Source organism: Choristoneura fumiferana, chromosome 2 (assembly GCF_025370935.1).
Source record: "Choristoneura fumiferana chromosome 2, NRCan_CFum_1, whole genome shotgun sequence".
Taxonomy (NCBI): domain Eukaryota; kingdom Metazoa; phylum Arthropoda; class Insecta; order Lepidoptera; family Tortricidae; genus Choristoneura; species Choristoneura fumiferana.
The window spans coordinates 8,959,033-8,977,860 of record NC_133473.1 but is presented as its reverse complement, the minus strand read 5'-3'; the positions used below and the strand labels follow the sequence as shown (position 1 = coordinate 8,977,860).

The following is an 18,828-nucleotide window of genomic DNA, read 5'->3' as shown; positions in this document are numbered from 1 at the left end:
TCTGTGACGTACGAACACACGTAGGGCACTTAGAGATTCTAAAAAAGGTAAAATGGCTCTAATGAAAATGCTACCGTTTAGGAGATATATCGACTTTTTGTAGATGTAGATGTTTAAGTTTCATTTTGATTCTAAGCGAGTCCTGCCTTAAAGCTCAATGAATAAGTAGAATATTGAATACTTTAATTTTATTTTCGTTGCCATGTTATTTTATCGATTATTTGCAATAATGTCGAAAACCGAATCAGAGAGCAGCACTATTTGTACTATATGCTGGTCACATTATTTTTACATTTGACATTTAATACTGTCACTTTAGTATCTTGGTTTAATAAACAGAGTATTATATGGAGTAAAAGAAGTGAATCGGGAAAATATAAATAATTAAATAATTAAATAACAAACATCTCTTTATTATAATAATTATGTTGGTACTGGACATTGATAAAGAATTAAATGTACCTATAATCATTGTACCACAATTATGATTTGATTATACACGTATTTAACTTATCAAGTATTTAATTTGTTTACTTACACATAATTCAGTTTCGTTATTATTTAAAATTAAATTTTCTCTGTTCCAAGTATGAGGTAGATTAGGTATGCGGTAGGTAGTTTCACCGAATTACAGAAACTAACGATCTAAACTTTCATAAATTTATATTATTCAACTTCTTAATTTACACGTGACATAGTTTGGTGTGTAGGTAGGTATTAATGGCACCGAAAGCCAGTGCATTGACTATCTAACAAACAGGTACATAAGTAAACAAGTATAAGCAAAACAATAAAGTTTACAAACGATTACTTTAAAAAATAGGAACTTAAGATGATTGCAAATGAAGGTTGTACTACGAACACATCTGTCCCGCATCGTACTCGTACCACACGCTTCTTGTACATTATAATCGTAGAATGACAAACACTTCAGTACATTCGAAGAAACTAAGTGGCGTACCAAGTGGAACCTTTTCGTTGCAAATGTCATGTTGACATTCCATGCATATGTCAAAGAAATCATTGTAAAATTGATTATGAAAGGTTTACCCTGGTACACGATTCAATTTCTTTGACTGTGAATGAATTTAGGTTAACAAAATTTGGCAGCATTTTTTACAAGTGTATCGTGAGCTATCTGACATGTATACGTGGCTCTACTTGGTGCTTTGGAGTCGGATTTACACGGAAGCTACGGCTGAGATGTGGATATCTGTGTTTCACTTTAGCATTATGGCTATATCCTAGGTGGTTAATGACGTCTATCAAGCACATAGAGTTTACATTATGTGAAGTAAAAGTAAGCCGTTGACAGGCGCTACAGAAACTGAACTAGTCTGTAGTATTTCAGTCCAAAGCTTAAGGTGAATCCATTTGAGTTAATATTTATACAGTCACGAGGACTTGCAAATATCACGATGTTTTTCATTTTCATATAATATATTAGAAAAATATAAATTATATACGCACACCTCTCAAATTAAAAACGGAACCCTTATCGTTTCGCCATGGCTGTCTGTCTGTCTGTCTGTCCGTCCGTCCGTCCGCGGCTTTGCTCATGGTCTATCAATGCTGGAAAGCTGTAATTTTGCACAAACATATATGTAAACTATGCCGACAAAATGGTACAATAAAAAAAATCAAAAATATTGATTTAGAGTACCTCCCTCCCATAGACGTAAAGTGGGGGTGATTTTTTTTCTCATCCAATCTTGTAGTGTGGGGTATCGTTGGATAGGGCTTTTAAAACCATTAGGGGGTTGCTAAAACGATTTTTCGATTTAGTGATTTGTTTCCAAATATTCAACTTTAAAGTGCAATTTTTCATTAAAATCGAGCGTCCGCCCCCTCTAAAATCTAAACCAGTGGGTGGAAAAATTTCAAAAAATTCAGGATGGCAGCAAGTATATCAAACTTACAAGGAAAACTATAACGGTTAATTTTTCTTGAGAATTATTAGTAGTTTATGAGTAAATAGCAGTAATATATAAAATATACCAAAACTTGGAATATTCCGTACAAAATACGAAATCCTTAGAAAAATATTATTTAATTTTTTCGTAATGGTGGAACGGAACCCTATTTCGGGCGTGTCCGACACGCTCTTGGCCGGTTTTTTGTTATTAATTTAATTACATTAGTCTTATAGTTTTACTTGTTAGTGTATTTCCCCAACCATGATCAATGCTGTTGCATGCCTGTTATTGGTGCATGAGCGGGGGCTATAACTTATAATTTATATTAATTTAAATGTCTTGTTCATGTACTGTTGGCATGTCTAATAAATAAATAAATAATATTATGTAAAACTTAACAAGATTCACTTACTTAACAGATTCGGGCAATGAAAGGAAGTTAATAGATGTGTTAAGGAATGAGATAATTTTTAGATGCTGTCTAAAAATGGTTCACATCTCGAGGTGGATAAATATAACGTCAAATGGATTCTACTAAATTCCGCAACTTTGACCATGTTATTTTTCTATCTTACAAAGTGAACAAAAAACAACGTTTCACGATTGATCAATACAATTAAAAACTTCAAAGTATTATGTTATTAACTAAAAATCAGTCTCAAATGGGTCCGTGCGCACACGCGGCGGGAGTGATGCGTGTGCATCTCGGCGAGATATTGTAAGTAGACAATATAAAATACATATTCCCAGAACTTTGGCTCTTTACCCTGGAGCGGTATTATCATATGAGGTAGATAATGGCACCATAGTAATAACATCATTACCATATTTTACACTAAAACATGAAGTTAATTTTTACTCCTAATCGAAAGTATTATTTAATTTGTACACATTATTTTTTGTACCAATAATTTCTTTGGAAAAACTCTTTTATTATACATCGTCTTGATCTACACTAAGACCCTACACTCCGTGATTCTTACCCTACGAGAAAAAATAAAATAATAATAATCAACAATTAGCACTGTTAAATAGTTACATACTCGTACATTTTATCATGTGCGCTAAAACATTCAGAACATTACTCTGCGTTGCTAAATTAGATCAAAAACGAATACAGTAAACACACTACACCTAATAGGAAACTAATACCCGTAGAACAAATTGCAAATATTCTCGCACCGACGACTCTACCTACTGCGCTAGCGCATGGCCACGCGCAGGCAGCACCGGCTACGTGCTCCAGCGACATCAATACCAAATATATACAACTCCACATTAAATATTTAGATTGTCTTAAAAACTATGCGACAACATCTTCTATTCAACATATATCAATACAATACTTCCTGCACATGGCCCTCATTTTTACGATCCATATCAAAATACTTACACTTTAAAATTTGTAAAGTACTTCATTAACATTTTATTTGGATCCATTGCAACGCGCATCTATTTATTGGTAATCGAATAGCTTAACGTATTCCAATATTTATTCTGATCGCTAACATGGACTTCATCTGCTACTAATACATATTTACAAAACCGTTTTTCTGTTCCCATTTTCGCGCTACATTCGAAATCGTTCTGAGAATATTTAAAAATACCTATGAACTAATTGATAATTTGATAAATAATAAATAATTTGTTTAGGGACAGCGTTATGTACATAAGCATGCGCTCGCCACGCCGCCACCCGCCGCCAGTTCTAAGCAACGTTTATACGTTACAGCTTCAACAAACAAACAAACAACCCCTATAATTTTATTGAAGCGAAGAATGAGTATCGGTTACGAATTGCTGGTCAGAAAACTTAAATTAATGCTTGAAAAAGTACAAAACGGGGCTGAGGCTATTGATTAAAAACTGGGAATTGTGTACAAAAGAGGGTGATACTAAACCGGTTGTCGCAAGGCGCGGATCTGGGCGAGCACAATGACGGCCGCTTTGTTCGCTTTGAGGAATTCCCTTCGAATCAATACTTAATAATCAGCGATTGTGAACTAGCCTTTGTCGCGGAAAATAATAAGTCAATGTCGCGGCCTTCTCCGGCGAGCGGATTCCGGTCTCGGAGCGGCCGCTCTGCCGACCGTGACGCTAACATTTTTTGTATTAACATGGAAACAATAGTGAGCGACATAAATCAAAAAATTACTTTTGTGCAATAGTATGATCTTTTCTTGGGTTTGCGAATTCCGAAACAAAGGAACAAAACGGTTGCGTTTTTGTTCGCCTTTACCTTGCGTTTATGCAAATTCTAGTTACAATTAACTGTAACGTTAATAAAAAAGTGCCATTATGGCAGACATTGCAAATGCCAGATCATAAAAACTGAATGGCCGACTACCTAACGAGACCGAGTCGGTAGTTCTCGACGTGAATTCCAGCAAACAATTGAATATTTCACTCTTAAAAAATATGTCTACGTGAGATGTTTGATGGTCGGGCGGCGACGGCACGTGTGCTAGGCGTGAGCGCGGGGTCTACGCGGGAGGAACTCGTATACCGGCTCGGCGGCGCGGGGGGCGCGCGGACTACGCGGAGTGCACGCGCAGGTCGGTGGGCGAGTCCGGCGTGACCGGCCTCCGCGGCAGCGACAGGTCCTCGGGCTCCGTTTGCTCGGGCCATTTGTCCCAGCGCCAGTCGGGCGCGCCAGCGGCGGCGGCGGGTGGGCTGGGCGTGGCGGGCTCGCAGCTGGGCGCCAGCGCGCAGCGGTGAAGCGCGGCCGCCTGCCGCCGGCGGAAGCGCGCGCCGCAGCGGCAGGCGAAGGGCGCGTCGCCCTCGTGCACCAGCGCGTGCGCCTTCAGCTGGTTGGAGTCGGAGAAGCGCGCCGGGCAGCGCGCGCAGGCGTAGGGCCGCTCGCCCGTGTGCACGCGCAGGTGCCGGCGCAGGTTGGCCACCTGCACGAAGTGGCGCGGGCAGTGCGGGCAGCTGTACGGCTTCTCGCCGGTATGCAGCCGCAGGTGCGTCTTGAGGTGGTGGTCGCGCGTGAACCGCTTGTGGCACTCGCCGCACTCGAACGGCTTCTCGCCGGTGTGCGTGCGCTCGTGGTTCTGCAGCACATGCTTGTAGCCGAAGGAGCGAGAGCACACCTTGCAGGTGAACAGCTTATCGCGCGGCGGCTCGGCGCCTGGTGACGAGCCCGACGACGGCGGCGACAGCGGCGCCGGCGGCTCGTCCAGCTTGGGCGTGCGCCGCCGTTTGCGCGCGCGCTCCAGCTCGGGCGGCGGCAGCAGCGGCGCGGGTGGCGACGGCGGCCACGCACCCAGCAGCGCGCCCGAGTACAGCTCGGCCGGCAGCCCCGCCACCAGCGCCGCCGCGCGCGTCGCCAGCAGACGCTCCGCCAACATCGGTAATGACTCTTGACGCATACTCGAGAGAGGCCTTACCGATACACCTGTTGCAAAGACAAAAAGGGAGTTATTTTTTGCCGTATAGTTCCCAGTTACTTATAATTAATTATATACCCAAGCTTCAATGATAACCTTCATGGGTTCTAATTCAAATAATCCACACCATCATCGTCTCGTTTTTGACGTACACGTGTTCTAAGGTGTAAAATAAAAACAAAAATTGACATCGCCGGCATTACTTCCGTCACTCGTTAGTCTCGGCCTAAATAAACATGCGGTGGAACCTATCGATAGCGCACTTATCAGCAGGAGAGGACAAAAAACACGGCAAAAACCGTTTCCAGACGCTGCGGAGGAAACATTTGGTCGCAATCATGCCGCTGCAGGTCGCTTCCGCCCCGACCTGTTGCGCAAATTGCCGCGAACGAGTCTCGCTCGAAACCTAATTCTGAAGTCGTCTTTGCGTTTCTAAATATAAGTTCTGTTTAATTGAATTGAATTCGATTGTTCGTCGTCCTCTTTGCGTCTGCGGGAGCGTGGAAGGGGTGCGTCCGGCGCCCCCGCCCGAGCCGGCCGGGCAGCGGACCACTTATAATGGAATTAATTATTCCTTGAGCGGCAAACTCCGCCCGCCCGCTCCGCCCAAATTATATTCAAATATTAATTTCGTTGGAGAAAAGCCTTTTTGAGAGCACTTAATTAAAATTAGACAAAATCATAATTGAAAGTTCTCCTCGAGGCGTGAAGAGGCGGCGCGAGGAGGGAAGCTCCTTACATTATCTACTTAGCTGCGGAATTAATTCCGGGCCGAACTGTGGACTTAGCCGTGGCGCTTAATTGGAGGAGGCAAAATAGAATTACTGGACTCTCAGAGTGCCACGGGCTCTTTGCGCGGAAGAGTGCTCCGTTGTTTATTATAATTATAATTGACAAATCTCAGATTTCTTCTCGCAAAATATTGTTGCAAAGAATGTTCGGTGAAGCTAATTACGTATTCTACCATCGGATGATGTAAAAAGTAATGAGATAATTTTAAAGTTTGTGATTAGGCGGTGGCGGCGCGCGGCACGTACCGCCGGCTTATCCCATAACTTTTTAATAACATTACTCGCTGTTTCGAGGCCGGGCAGCAAACCGAACTCGTGATGTGCCCTGAATTGTAATACGAACAAAATGTAAAAGTTGACTCCACCAAGTAAATACAGATAGACGCTACAACGGCTAAGACAACCGGCCTATAGCACGGATACCTACATTTTTGCTCAACTTTGGGTTAGTTTAGAGTGGCGTGTGCTAACAGTAGAACTAGATTTAGGAACATTGTGTTTTTCACATTCTTAAATATTTACTTGATTTAATATGGATTAACACATAACAACCTAACCTATGTATGTGTTATGTTTAACCAATTGCAGACAGCATAAAAGGCGATTTTTATGAATTAATTTCTTCCGTAAAATTATCGTGCGGCTGAGAGACAATCATAATTTGACCCGTTCGCTCGCAAGTATTAGTCAGGTTTCTTGACGTTGGTCGTGAGTGTCGTGGCTCACGAGTCGTGACTTGACGTTGAAATTCACCAACATTATTTTACCTAATTTCTTATGCCTGCGAGCTAGCGGGTCAAGTTATGATGGTTTCCAAAGCTTATCGATGACATGCCTTCACGGACGAGGTTGTTTTAGAGAATCACACAACTGTTAGCTGACAAATTAATGACTAATTAAGTATTAGTAGAAATTAGTCGATAGATATAGGATTGTGAGCGACTCTCATTTGGGACTTGTTTGTTATTCAAATGTAGCGAACTACCTTAACATAGGTTATAGATCTCTTAAAATTGTAACGTGTATTTGAAAGTAGAAAATGTATTTAAAAAACCTGGAATTCTTTTAAACTCATTTTTCAATCTATTTTATTATACAACGTGACTATCATTAACATCTCATTAAATTATACTTACTCAGTGTCAGCTTGATAGTCATTTGTAGATTAAGTAAGTATAATATAATAATGATTTAGAATGAACTTTAGACAAGCACTTGATAATTAAGCATGCAGTTCTTTTTTATGAAAAGCTACTAAATTAATAATTGTTATATAAAATTTGCGTAAGCGTATTGGCCGTACCCTTTCTTTTTTTATTTAGGATAAAATATGGTTTTTCCTACTCAGAATCAAGAGCACAATCGATTCCGATCGTTTAAAAAATGACTCCATTTTTTCATACAAAATTTTATCAGTCATGCAATTTTGTCACGCCCATAATGAGTGTATGAAACAACTAGGTACACTACACTGAGTGTATGAAAAAAACGTCGCAAAACTGTCACTTTTTTGGGGACATTTTTTTAAACTATCGGAATCGATTGTGCTCTTGATTCCGAATAGGAAAAACAATATTTTTTCCAAAATAAAAATAAAAAGAATACCCATTTTTAAAAAACGCCCTTTTACACAATTATTTATTACTTACTTATTACCCTGTTAAGCTATCAAGCTTATGGGAAAGGTCAGCATCAGCTCATAGATTAAAGTATAATTAGTAAACCATACGTATGGCGACAGTGAATTTGTCTTAAAAGAGATTTACGAAATAAAAATGGTCAAAGAAAAAAGTTTAGGTTTACAACCCAACTAAGCTAATTTTGCACCTCGCGTCTTAACAAGAACAGTTCAAAAATTTAAAATTCAACAAATAGGAGACGAAATATCGGCGACAAAGATGCTAACCGTACCTACTGACGCGACAGGGCGATCGCGGGAAGGTGAATTTTTTTTTTAACTGTTCTTGTTATGTGCGAGGTGCAAACTTAGCTTGGTGGCCTAGTATGTAGGTATCTGTGACTTCAATGTGACCGCTATCAATTACTGAATTTGAAATTTGGTAATAATAATACCATTTGTTTTTATTAACAATACGCCTGCTCAACGAAATCTAAGACTTTTAAAAAGAAATATGAAAAAAAAATACTGTTATAAAGACGTGGTACATCGTTTTACGCCATTCCATCCCATCCAAGTAATTTGGAGCGTAGGAGTTGCGATAGATGGCGCCACACGCCAGTATCGGCATACGGTACCTATGCAAACGATTACGATTTTCCGCTGGTACGAGTAAGCCACAGAAAATGCACGGCCTTAACTCGCAGGTTCAAACTCTGTCCGGCAATACCTTTTCCCTGGAAACATTTTTCGTTTCTTATTCATTAAAAAAAATATTAATCATCGTTTAATATTGCTTGCTTCGACATTATTACACAACACGACAATATTAGCCGAGTTCAAAACGACAACGTAGGTATACAGTCAAGTGCAAAATTATCGATACGACCTAAGTTATAAAAATATGTAGGTATCACGACTTTATGCACTTAACATTAAGGTCGTGTATACACGACTGTTGTTACGAGTACGTAACCGTGTCGATATCTTTGCACTTGACTATAGTACCTAATTTTAGCAATAATAGTCGTGATTAAGTCCCAGGTGATATAAGTTATGAGTATGATAACTGCGAAAGTTTAAACATTACACGTTGAGTGTTATTGTAATGTAATATTAATAATTAATTAATAAGTAATTTCGTCTACAAAGAATTAGCTTATACCTCATGAGAACTATGCAGTTTTTCGATGAAGTCTTATAATATCCAAGTATGTAGATTATCTGTATACCGAACTAGTCAAGCCGTTGTAGCGTCAAAGAGTAACAAACATACACCATTAACCTTCGCATTTATGATATCAAAGTATGACGATCACTTTATGAGTAGGTACTGGTATTAGGTAATTATCTGGTATGAGTAAATTAGTAATAATTAATATGTATATTATTAGTATTACTAGATGTAGATAATGATACTCAGTCTAATAAGGGTTATAGATTGCCTATGTGTGGCCAACACCAGCGATCATTACAAGTGATATTAATTTTGAAATTTAACCAGACAGTGTGACGTTAGCTTTCGGGGATTAAGTATTCCCGCTGATTCATGACTTTTATTTCCTACATCGGTGGTCAGTGTGTAGCAGGTTTTAAGTCTGTGATATTTTAATAAAAGATAGGCAATAGATCAGCATTATGGCAGTGATTATTGGCCCGGGCGCGACGGGTGACAACGTCGGTGATAAATTTTTACAGCGCCGCACCCTTCCCGCTTTTTATGAACCAAAGAGTTGTAATTATCCCCTCTTTATACGCCATAAATATTTGTCAATAACCCGTACTCAATACTGTTATGGTGCGGCCTATAGCTGCTATACCATAACTCATTACTGCGTAAGGGCTCTCCGATAAACATCGTGTGAATGACATTATTATTGCGGGAGCTTCTGTTTTTGGAATACAAATAGATTTTTTATACTATGAACAAAGAAACAATAAATTTTCCTAGGATGAGTTAACTGTGACCTACTTTGTTCATATGTAGGCACATTAGTTGAAATAGCAATTCGATGTTTGTGAAATATTGCGATAACTATAATGATGTAAAGTTTGCCTAATCTAGACTTGAGAACGAAAAAAATAAATAAAAATCAACGCCCCCTATTTCTTTCACGCACTTATGATAGAAGTATTGGGTTTAACTCTGCTGAGGTATGTCGCTTTGATACACATCAACTGACTTCATCATCTTCATCAACTGATTTCATTAATAAACTGTAATCAGTACAATCACTGCCTCAACCGGTTTGATATGAATAAATGCGAACGTAGAACCTTCGTATAAAAATAAACTGGAATCATGTGAAAACAACTATTTTGTAAGCGTGTCATTTTTCGTAATTTTTTTAACACCTTTAGGAGCTTCACTTCTAATTAATTAAGTAGGTATGTCATTGATAGGTAACAATGTAGTCTGATTGACTCGAAATTTAAGTCATGTGTGTTAATTCTATGACAATATGCTTTAATAAATTGCGATAGACAAAAAGGGTATTAAAAAAAAATTATAAGTAGGTAAATAACAATGTGATCAGGTGAACTTTTACCTACTTTTCATGCTCGGATATATTCATACGTTAACAATGACAATGCAATAAAATGTACCTACTTACAGTAAAAACCGGCCAAGAGCGTGTCGGACACGCCCAAAATATAAAGTAATATTTTTCTAAGGATTTCGTATTTTGTACGGAATATTCCAAGTTTAGGTATATTTTATACCTTAGGCTGCTATTTACTCTTAAACTACTAATAATTCTCAAGAATACTTAACCGTTATAGTTTGATATACTTACTACCATCCTGAATTTTTTCAATTTTTTCCACCCACTGGTTTAGATTTTAGAGGGGGCGGACGCTCGATTTTAATGAAAATTTGCACTTTAAAGTTGAATATTTTGCAAACAAGTCACTGAATGGTCTAATCTAATGGTTTTAAAATACCTATCCAACGATACCTCACACTACAAGGTTGGATGAGAAAAAAAAACACCCCCACTTTACATCTCTGGGAGGTAGGTACTCTAAAAAAAAATATTTTTTAATTTTTTATTGTACCATTTTGTTGGCATAGCTTACATATATATTCGTGCAAAAAATTACAGCTTTCTAGCATTTATAGTCCCTGAGCAAAGCCGCGGACGGACAGATAGACAGACAGACAGACATGGCGAAATTATAAGGGTTCCGTTTCTGCCATATTGGTTACGGAACCCTATAAAAACTGTGTAGGTACTTAGTAAAAATTCAATCGTTATAAGTTCTTCTACCAAGAAGAGATATACGTAGTGCATTATTAGTACTTTAACCCGGTGATGGCGTTACTGTTGGTGAACATAGTAGTTTTTTTACCTAGTATAGAATTGATACCTATGGAACCGTCATTATTTTCAGTTTAGACTACCTAGGGTTAAATAAGTTCATCACGCTGTATGTATACACCATTTAAAGAAGACTTTGATTGTTACTGTGTGAAGATGATGAATCGACGGTCGGTATATCGATGCTTTTCAGAAACTAACTTAACTACCAAAGATTAAGTAGGCGGTGAATTTAACATGATTGGTTATTTGGGATATTAACCGTGCTGGCGTCCCGGGGACGTCCCTGGCCGTGGTCGCTGGCCCAATTCCGTTGGACACGTAATGGGATTAACCTGCTAAGTACGCGAGCACGCACTCGCACAGATTACGGCCTCGTATGGTTTCAGTACTTTAGGGTTAAGCGTAGCACGCGCCGAATTTTTCGGGCTTCGCGTCTCGGTTATATAATGTTTAGAAATGTGTTTTTCCGTTCTTGTAAAGTCTGTCGCTCTCGGACGAGTTGCTTCGGTGAAAGGAAAACGTTCGCCGAAACATTATTTTGACTCTCAAATATTAATGATTAATGAGTGTGCGACACCCGATGTGCTATTAGGATGTTATTGTTACTAATAGATGATCAATTTTCAAATATTTTCTAACAAACATATCTACTCTTATATGCACTGTTTCGAAAGAGTCAATCAGAAGTAACGACACGTATTTAAGCTTTTGTAAACAACATGGTTCTTTGAAAGATACTCAATGGAAAGAAAGAATTATTGATAACCACCTCATAATTTTGATTTAACTTGGAAATGTAAAGACGTCTCGTTATAACGATGGTAATAACAGGCTAAAAATGGATGTGATGATATTACGTACTGTAGCTAAAACTTTCAACTGGTCATTCTAGTTCACCCTTAAGTTCCCTGCTAGTTGTAATATCTTTGGCTGTTACGAGCGGTGCTATTTACTGACTATTAATAATAATAAACATGTTTAAATATCTTTGTTTACTTAATATTAATGATATTAATTAAATTAATAATTAAACCCGTTTCATTATTTTGTTACCATGCGTAGCTTGTTTGGCAGGCAAAGGAAATGTGATAATATGCATTGAAATGGTAATAATTTATGGTAATTAAGTAATAAAGGGGTGTACAGGAATACTATATAACGCATGAATGAAAAATATAATACAATGCAAATATTATTCATTTTGTAATACTACAAATCAGTGATAAAATAAAAATAAATAGGCAAGGTAGACAAGAGGCTACTTTAAAATAACGTAAAACAACATAAATAAAATGTTGGTGAAATAAATAAAATAACATGAGTAGGTAAGCATGAAAGTAATAATACCAATATTATGTTTAAATAACTAAATAATTATTTTAATTTTAATTTAATTACTGTCAAGTTACTCGAAATAAATGAATCTTACCATACTATTATTGTTTTTAGTTGTCAAGAATGTGAAACGATGTATCAAAATCATAATTATTCATTGTATTCATCATAATTGGATGTATATATGAACAGGAGCACCCCGATACTTAGTTAATCGAAGGAGGGTTCTGTACGATCCACACCATGAGTACGAGTATATTAGTTGTTTACCTAATCTAATCACCATAGAAATAGAAATAAGCTTTATACGCTATTACTTTAAAATAATGACAATGGATCCATTTTACATGTCATATTATATGTATGTTAAAAGTCAAAACGAACAGAAAATGACGCAGTATCTACTTTGCTCCACAAAATCATTTGTTAAACAAAGATTTAAAAGCAGATGATCAATTTATGCTCTCTGATAATATTTATCCGGTACTTACTTGGCAGTAACACGAAAGTTTTCTTTCAGACATCGGGGACTCCCAAAAACAAAGCATCGTTCATTTTCTGTTACGTTCAATCACATCACGAAGTTTCAAGTTGGAACTAACCGACCGAGTAACACAAACTAAACGTCAAAACAATCACAACATGCAAATAACTTACAATAAACGTTAATCGTAGCCTAGTGCTACGCGCTACGGACTTTCGTAGCGGTTTCGTAGCCCCCGCAACGCGCTCAGCGGCGAGTCGCCTACGGTTCACTGAATCTGCAAAGCTCGGCATGAATGCAAAACACACGTATGTGTGTGAAGGTGGCGCGCGGCGCGGCCAATCGCGGCGCGGGCCCCACGCACGCCCGCGCCGCTAACTTTCAAAACTTTTTCACGCACATGCACTTCCTCCAGATTCAGCGAACCGACAAACACAACATCAAATCTCCACGAACCTCTAGAATTCTGCGTCGACTGCAGCGACAAGGCCATTTCACATCAATTCAGATAGGATACATTTATTCGCACCTTCATAAAAGTTCGGTAATCTGATTACTTGACTAGGCTGGGTGCGATGTCTGTTTAGTTTACGTTCGTAGCGTCGTTCAAACACTTGCGTCCGGGAGCGGTGGCATGTTCGCTCGGCGCGGAGTCGCGATCGTGAATGAAGGCCGGGTGCGTGCGGGCACGCTCGCTGTGACCTACCACAACACTGGCCGGAGCCGGAGCTGGCGCCGGCCGCCCCTCTGGCCTGAACACACCCCACGCCCGCCCCGTGCGCCCCTCGCCCCGCGCGCGCCCCCCGCACCTCCTCCCCCGCAGACCCCGATGCACTCAGTGTGCACGCAATGCATTCACTTTTTATGGCCGCTACTACATTATGTTCCTTCCTGGACTTTTTTAGCCCTCCGCAGCGCCACATAAGCACTTTTTTATGTTTACGAGCTGCTTCTGTGCGGGGCGGTGCTTTCTTCGACTATGACTAATTGCATATGCACTTAAGTTCATCTGTTTCTCTGATATTCTCACTCATAATTGAAAGTTCAACCATTTATAGTTTTTGAACCTAACAACGCCGCTGATCTGGGCTAGTTTTTAAAGGAAAGTTCTCTTCTTTTGTAATTTTTTCTTTAATTGTATACTCTAGTTTTTAAGTATTTAATTTGTAATCATTTTATTTTGAAAAAATGACTTTCTGCCAAGTTTCTTGCGGCACATTCTTCTTGGCAATGATGGTCTTTCCGAAAGCGCTGGTAGTTTAAAAAATAACGTGTAAATGCCCATTGCGGCCTATTTACTGAATAAATTATTTGAATTTTGAATTTATAAAATAAGTTGAATCATGCAGTATGAACGCATGCAGCATGAATGCAGTCCTAAAAACATTTACGGACTGCAGTCAATTAGTTAAAAGATTCTTGTTTTTAAATTATGATTCTCTGATATTCTTAGTCATAAATGGCAGTTTAACCATTTATAAACTTTGAACGTAACGTAACCGCTGATACTGGGCTAATGGAAGAGCATTGCGTTATTAAATTAGTTGGGTCATTAAAGAGTTATTGAACAGAAATACCAATATTAACCGTTATCTCATTTGCCGCCTGTATATATAGGTACATTTGCTAATATGTTATCTACTTTGCACTTGCGTTATTAATTACTTATTTAATGAACTGGTAAATTCTTTGTAAGTAGGTAAGAAAGTAAACTACAGAGTACCTACTAATATTTTTTTTTAGCATATGTTCAATGGTAAGAATAAATAGACTTAAAGTTTAAGAGCATTTGACATAACAAAATTTAATAATCAAGTTATCAAGTTTTTTTTTTATTCGACTGGATGGCAAACAAGCAAGTGGGTCTCCTGATGGTAAGAGATCACCACCGCCCATAAACATCTGCAACACCAGGGGTATTGCAGATGCGTTGCCTACCTAGAGGCCTAAGATGGGATACCTCAAGTGCCAGTAATTTTACCGGCTGTCTTACTCTCCACGCCGAAACACAACAGTGCAAGCACTGCTGCTTCACGGCAGGATTAGCGAGCAAGATGGTGGTAGCAATCCGGGCGGACCTTGCACAAGGTCCTACCACCTGCAGTTATCAAGTACCGACACAAAAAGGGTAAATTTAATTTTATTTTTTACGTCAACTTATTCTACATTTCCTCGGGTTGTAATAAATCAGCCATACCAATCCAAAGCATTTAAACATTATTAATAGTTACTTTGTCACTGATTTATAATAGAAAAACCTGCCTGTTTGAGGTGCTGAGGTGAAATAGTACATTACTGCAGAAGCCATGAAGTAAGGGATTGATGGACGTGTTCGGGGTAGACGACTGGATAAAACGAGTCCAGCAATCCCTGTTCTGGCCGAGGTTTGTATAGTGCTTTTTTTAAACAATGTGAGGGAATATTTCATCTATCTCCATCCATCCGTCCGTCCATCCATCCGTCCGTCCATCCATCCATCCATCCATCCATCCATGCATCGCATATCGCATCGCATCGCAATATCGCAAATGCTTACTGAGTAGTGGTGGTTGGCTGTTTGTAATTTTTCATTTGTCAGTTTAATGTTTTAATGTTAGTAAGCAAATTTAAAAAGTTAGAGCAGCGGACAATAATAGATTTTCATACATACTTCATGGCCTAGGCCAAGAAGTTATGTAGGGAGCCATAAATGAGAAACTTCATGTCTCCATTTCGTGGCATTAACGCATACATTTCCGAGCATGTTTGAGATTTTTTTTATGCCAAGGACAGTGCTGGGTCTACTCACCGAATTCCAAATATTTGAACTGCACTTGGATCTGTCACTTTCACTTCAACACGAAAAAAAAGCGAGAGAGGATCCAATCGATACCTACCAAGTTCGATTTTCACTATAAAACTAGAAAGACAAATTATTTAACAAAACTAATGTTAATGAACGAAATTCCCGCTCAACTTTACTTTTTTCTAAGTTTTTTTTTTACTTTTTAATTATGCAAGAAGTATATCACAACACCAACCTAATAAAAAAATACGGTGTTGATTACAATCTTAAATTAAATTTATAGTATTAAAAATTTCTAATTATTTTATATATGACAGTGAAATATGTACAAAATGTAAAAAAACCGCTCTTTTAATAAAGTATCCAAGTATCCTCGTTGCACAAAAGCCGCTGCTCTTGTTTTTTTTTAGTATAATCTTTCCGTATACTGCCAAGTACCTACCTTTTAGTTGGATTGAATACCTATTTGTCAAATTGAATGAATTTGCAACCAATCTATTTATATTTACGTTTCAAACAATAGAAATCCTAATACTTAAAATCATAATTATTTAAAGGTTCATAAGTTTATTGTTCAACTTTTTCAATGACCCACGATGAGGTTTTTGCAGTATTAAAAAAATGCTATATTTTACAAGGAGTCCTAAGTTCAAACTAGGTACAATGCCTGTTATGAGTACGAGATTTTAATTTGTATTCGTATCTTCTGGACATTTTCGTTCCAAATTCAAAAGCACTCTACTTACCGGAGATTTTTGATCACTGTATGGCATTCTAAAGTTTCTGGTGACTTTTGAAGATGTAATGGCGCTGGACGTATCATTTTTTTAGTAAAGGTTTTAGTGTGATTATTATATTTGTTTCTTAATCGGATTATATTTTAAATTATTGTGTTTTTTTTGTAAATAGGTATTTGTGGATTAGAATAAAAATTCTAACCTTAAAATATGTTCTCGCTGCTGAGGTTAAAAGTTGTATGTGTCACACGAGACCAAAGTTTTTTTTTGCATCTCGTGTGTTTGAATCCCTCGCTGATCTCAGGATTCTAACCTAGACTAGAATCCTTCGCTTACTCGGGATTCTAAATCAACACTCGCAGCAAAAAACAACTTTGCTCTCTTGTTGCACAAACAACTATTTCTCCTGGTATGGTTTTTTAACGTCATGGAGTTAAAAACCTAATAATAACCTAAATAATTACTTTTTAGGAAATTAATTTACGTAGCTGGTACTTTGAGAACTAAGAGCTAAATGGGCATTTCTATCTATCGTTTTATCCTGAATTTATCTCTCCTATTTCAACAAAATTTGGGAGGTAGACTCAGTCCATGATTCCGAGTTGGAAAAACAGGGTCTCCAGATGTGTCCCCAAAATATTGTTTGGATGTGTCCGTTTTGTTACGAAAAATATTAAGAAAAATTCGTAAAAAAACGGACACATCCATACAATATTTTGGGGACACATCTGGAGACCCTGTTTTTCCAGCTCGGAATCATTGACTGAGTCTACCTACCAAATTTTGTTGAAATCGGAGAGATAAACTCAGGGTACAACGGTAGATAGAAATGCCCAAATACCATAACGTAAAAGAGTAGATACACACTCAAACTTGTACATTTAAATATAATATTTGAAGAGTTTGACTCTAAACAAAAAAAAAAGGTGAGGGACACAATTTTTAAAACACGTTGTCAGCTTAGTTGTAGATAAAGGGGTTTCTATATATATGCGACGTCTTGTACGAACTGCTCGTTTTAAAACAACAATGCCGTTATTTTTCACCCATTTCGTGAATCGACGTACGAGTAGCTAAGCTTTCTTGAACAAAAGTATTCATCATCAGCTGGAAGACGTCCACTGCTGAACAAAGGCCTCCCCTTAGAACGTCATAATGAACGACAACTCGCCACTTGCTTCCACCGGTAGCCCGCAACTCTCACGATGGCGTCACCAATAAAACAACAAACAGTAAAAAACAGCAAAACAACAACAAACAAAAGAACAAAAGTGTTTTTTTGCATTTGATTAATTTGATTAATTTTAAAAATACCAAAATTTAACAATAATTTGAAATGCTTCTTACTCACCCGACCATTTCATGTTATCACTATTCTGAGCATTTCTATCACAGATTTTGACGCTTTCGGTTTCAAATCGCAAAAGTATGAAGCGTTTCATCACAGAAACTTCACTGGGGACTTTAAGCGCCTAACCTAGTATTATACCTACCCTCCTCTTACCTCCTCGTTTGATATAATTATTAAATGACTGATAATTAACTAAGTTTGTACCTTCCTTAATAATGATACTTAAATCGTTACGAATTATTAATAGATTTTGTGTTTAACTCGAAAACCAGTTGTTTTTTAATGAAACAAATTATATTCATAGTAACGGTTTAAAAAATATTGAAAACTTACGAAGTTGGCTAAACCTGGAAGAATTTAATCATCACCGCGATCGTTATCATTAATATAGTGATACGAGTGCCGGTACTATTAGTGATCAAGTGCGGGTAGTTCGAAGGACTCGCGCTGCTAGGCAGACTCGATACGCCACACTTCAATCTACTCGTGACCACGGTTACTCATGTGTGTTAGCGTGATAAGTCCCGTTGGTGGTATTTTGACTATGAGTTTGTGTTTGTGTTTTTAAAACCCTTTTTATTGTGCCCAGTGTAAAAGTTATGTAAGCAACATGCGCCAATTATAAAATGTTTTAGCGAGATTGCATAGTATTTAGGTAATTTAATAGGTACGAGGGCGACACTGAAAGTTTTTAGAAGTGGCCACTTGTAAACAATATAATAAAAAAGTAAGTTTAAATTTTGAAAATGGAACTCATTGCCGATATTATTGAGTAAAATATGTATTTCATTCATTTGTCATTTGTTTTACGATTTGGCGGCTAATTGAAAATTGTCTGTGTCACGTCAACATGAATTTAACGCGAGAAAATTTTCGTGCAATGATTTTTTATGACTTTCGATGTAATTTAAGTCAACAAGAAAGCTATGATAGACTTCGTTTGGCCTTTCATGATGAAGCTCCATCTCGTGCGACCATTTACAATTGGTTTAATGAGTTTAAACGTGGTCGCACTAATCTCACCGATGATCTGCGTGTGGGACGGCCTTCTACGGCGACGACTGAAAATAACATCAGTGTTGTGCGGCGTATGATA

The 18,828-nt window shown here is 38.1% G+C and overlaps 1 protein-coding gene across 6 annotated transcripts; it reads right to left on the bottom strand.

The window, feature by feature from the left end:
* Positions 1–392: 392 nt before the first annotated feature.
* LOC141442344 (uncharacterized) lies at positions 393–17,843 on the bottom strand. Of its 6 annotated transcripts, none has more exons than XM_074107310.1 (2): positions 17,733–17,843; positions 393–5,313 (listed from the first exon to the last, which is right to left on the bottom strand). In XM_074107310.1, the coding sequence occupies exons 1-2, from the start codon at positions 17,821–17,823 to the stop codon at positions 4,451–4,453; spliced, it is 954 nt and encodes a 317-aa protein (XP_073963411.1). In that variant the 5' UTR covers positions 17,824–17,843; the 3' UTR covers positions 393–4,450. The 6 variants fall into 6 exon arrangements, with proteins under 6 accessions (XP_073963411.1, XP_073963447.1, XP_073963416.1 ...); XM_074107346.1 differs by having other exon boundaries at positions 17,738–17,843; XM_074107315.1 differs by lacking the exon at positions 17,733–17,843 and adding an exon at positions 13,316–13,579.
* Between the last annotated feature and the right edge of the window lie 985 nt (positions 17,844–18,828).